Genomic DNA, 3,618 nt, shown 5'->3' with positions numbered 1-3,618 from the left:
GTTATTCTTGTTTGTTGGTGTCGTGGGTTGACAGCCTTTATCCCAATATCGTGTGTTGTGTCTGGCAGCTGTGCCTTTTCTCTCTCTTCCCCCCCCCCCCGGCCGTCTTGCTGCGGCGGGGCGGGGAAGAGAGGGGGGAGTGTTTGACCAGGCCTTTTTGCTTTTGGCTTTTGCTGCTTGGCTTGGCTAGCCGCTTTGCTTGCTTGCTTTCTGCTTTTTTGTGCTGTTTTTTTTCCTTTTCTCTTGCTCCCTCTTTCTTACCCTCCCCTGAAGATACTGGACCAGCTCCGGACGTGACCTGAAGACGTCCAGGACATCCGAAGCTTGCAGAGAAGCGCCGCGCCCTCTCAACACACAGTCTGTTTTTTCTGTTTTCTTTTCTTTTCTTGTGTTGGGGAGTGTTCTTTTGTTACTTGTAAATAAATAGGTTTTGTTTTCCACTTTGCTCCTCCGAGAAATTCCTTCCCGAACCCGGTGTTGGGGGAGGGGTGGTTGGAGGTTTGTTTTGTTTTTGGGGGGCTCCCTTTTGGAGATTTCCCCTAATTTGTCCTAAACCAGGACAATATACTTTTTGGTGCGTTGGCCGGGAAAAAGGAGGCCAAAAAACAGTGGAAAAAAAACCTATAACAATAATATTTTGGTTTTGGCTATTTTGTGGGCATATCGGTGATTCATAATGTCATTTGGAGTGGAAGCTTGCCGGTCGTTCTGGTCCCTAGGGGTTTTTGAAGTTTTAATACTTTTGTGGTCCCTGGGGTTATTTCCTTACCCAAAAATAGCTCTGATGTTGGCCCTAATAAGTAGCTTTTGTAAGCGGGGGGCACTAACCAGAATAGTCATTGTGCTGGTCTTATGTATGATGATGTGTCGGATAAAAATGCTGGACTTTATTTCAGGAATGTATGGACTGTTATTATGGTTGTTTACTCAGTTTGTTTGGGGAGAAGAAGGGGAAGGGGCTTTTCAGCCTTTGTCTTCCTTCTTGTCCTCCAAATTGTTGACATCTCTATTAGAAAATACTGAATTTCCCCTGAGTTTGAAAGAAACCATCTTTCTGGCATTTAATTTATTAAGCCTTTTCTATACTGTCTGGAGTGTGTATAAAATGAAGACTGAGATTTCTAGAGGGGTTAGAGACACTCCTGACTTAGGAGTAAAACAAAGCAGGAAAAATCTTGACTGGAGTGGGAAATGGGAGGACATGGGCCAGACTTTAAAGGAATTTTCTGATCCTATGGACTGGGACTTTCCATCTGATCAAATTCAGAATCCAGTCGAGGTGGCAAAGTATTTGAGGGAGAAGTGCCATGGTAACACTAAGGAAGAAAGGATTACTGCAGTGAGCTGGGCCTTGGCATTTGTTTACCGTACTCTGCTAGATACTGTGGAGCAGCAGATAGCAGAAAGGGAACAGGGTGATAAGTTAGTTACTACCCCAGTGACCCAGGCTGCAGCTAACCTCCCAGGCTCCAGGCTAGCAGCTGCATCAGACAGTAGGCCCCAAACCATGGCTGTTGCAGCTAATACAAGAGGTGGAAAGTGTAAAGGCAAGACCGATCGAAAGGTGGAGGATGATGAGGATGACGATGCAGGAGAAGGACCCTCACCAAAATCAGAGGCCACATCAAGGGGCACAGAATCTGGAGCTAATATTGACTCCTTTTCTCTGAAGGACCTCAGAGGCCTAAGAAAGGATTACAGACGACAACCTGACGAATCTATAATTAGTTGGTTAGTCCGCCTTTGGGATGCTGCAGGGGAGGTTACGATTTTGGATGGTACTGAAGCGAGGCATTTGGGATCCCTGTCACATGATCCTGTCATCGATCAAGGTATGATGAGGGGGGCTAACCCTCACAGCCTCTGGGAACGGGTCCTAAGAAGCGTAGCAGAACGATACCTGTGTACGGATGATCTCTATATGCAGCAGACACGGTGGAAGACCATAGAACAGGGGATCCAACGCCTGAGAGAGATGGCGGTGGCAGAGCTCATTTTCTCAGATGACACAACAACTAGAAATCCGGACCTGGTACCATGCACACCTGTAATGTGGAGGAAACTCGTGCGACTTGGGCCACCTGAATACGCTTCTGCCCTAGCAATAATGAAGCGGGATGATACATATGAGACTGTGCTCGATATGGCAAAGAAGCTTCGAGCGTATGCAGATGCTGTGCATGGCCCAACTCATGCCAGAATTGCAGCAGTGGAAACCCGACTGCAGAAACTAGAGGATAAAATTGAGGAGAATCATAAGAAACTCCGGGAAGAGATTAAGGAGGACCTTATTCAAATCTCAGCTGTACAAATTAGAGGTCCTGGTGTCCAACGCTGGCGCTCCTTTGATGGGGAGAGAAGGTACACCCCACGGACTGAGTTATGGGCTTTTCTGCGTGAGTCTGGAGAAGACATGAGGAGATGGGATGGAAAACCCACCGCTGCTTTGGCACAACGGGTGCGTGATTTGAAGAAAAGAGAAAGTATCACCAAAAGGATAGCAGCTCCGGTCGCTCGTAGCCGAGATGTTAAGTATAATGATGACGATGACATGTCCGATCCCCTTGAAGGAACTTCTAAGGCATATGCCCAAGGAAAGAAGGACAATCTGGCTTAGAGGGGCCCTGCCTCCAGCCAGGAAGAGGCACGGGAGAACCGGGTTTTTTGGAAGGTGTGGATCAGATGGCCTGGCACATCAGAGCCACAAGACTATGAAGCGTTGGTTGACACTGGATCACAGTGTACCTTAATGCCATCGGAACACGTGGGGACAGAACCTGTTTCCATTGCTGGAGTGACGGGAGGATCACAACAGTTGACTTTGTTGGAAGCTGAGGTGAGCTTGACTGGGAAGGAATGGCAGGAACACCCGATTGTGACTGGTCCAGAGGCTCCGTGTATTTTGGGCATAGACTTCCTCCGGAATGGCTATTACAAAGATCCTAAGGGATTCAGGTGGGCTTTTGGAATAGCTGCAGTGGAGATAGAGGGTATTAAACAATTGAACACCTTGTCTGGACTATCAGAGAACCCATCTGCAGTAGGACTCTTGAGGGTAGAGGAGCAGCGAGTGCCAATTGCCACCTCAACAGTGCACCGCAGGCAGTACCGGACGAATCGAGATGCCGTGATCCCCATCCACAAAATGATCCGAGAGCTGGAGAGCCAAGGGGTGGTCAGTAAAACCCACTCACCCTTTAACAGCCCTATCTGGCCTGTGCGAAAATCTGACGGAGAATGGAGACTGACTGTGGACTATCGTGCCTTGAATGAAGTGACTCCACCACTGAGTGCGGCTGTACCGGACATACTGGAACTGCAGTACGAGCTGGAGTCTAAGGCAGCAAAGTGGTATGCGACCATCGATATTGCTAACGCGTTTTTCTCCATCCCTCTGGCAGCAGAATGCAGGCCTCAGTTTGCTTTTACATGGAGGGGAGTGCAGTATACCTGGAACCGACTGCCCCAAGGGTGGAAACACAGTCCTACCATCTGTCATGGACTGATCCAGGCTGCACTAGAAGAGGGTGAGGCTCCAGAACATCTGCAATATATTGATGATATCATTGTTTGGGGGAGCACGGCAATAGAAGCGTTCGAGAAAGGAGAGAAGATAAT

The 3,618-nt window shown here is 48.3% G+C and overlaps 1 protein-coding gene across 1 annotated transcript; it reads left to right on the top strand.

Annotated features, from left to right (window-relative positions):
* Window positions 1-286: 286 nt before the first annotated feature.
* Window positions 287-3,024, top strand: LOC131571230 (uncharacterized). The gene is made up of 2 exons (XM_058823866.1): window positions 287-357; window positions 1,673-3,024. The coding sequence occupies exon 2, from the start codon at window positions 1,835-1,837 to the stop codon at window positions 2,615-2,617; it is 783 nt and encodes a 260-aa protein (XP_058679849.1). The 5' UTR covers window positions 287-357; window positions 1,673-1,834; the 3' UTR covers window positions 2,618-3,024.
* The last annotated feature ends 594 nt before the right edge of the window (window positions 3,025-3,618 follow it).

Source organism: Ammospiza caudacuta, chromosome Z (assembly GCF_027887145.1).
Source record: "Ammospiza caudacuta isolate bAmmCau1 chromosome Z, bAmmCau1.pri, whole genome shotgun sequence".
Classification (NCBI taxonomy): Eukaryota; Metazoa; Chordata; class Aves; order Passeriformes; family Passerellidae; genus Ammospiza; species Ammospiza caudacuta.
This window is presented reverse-complemented; position numbering and strand designations above follow the sequence as displayed.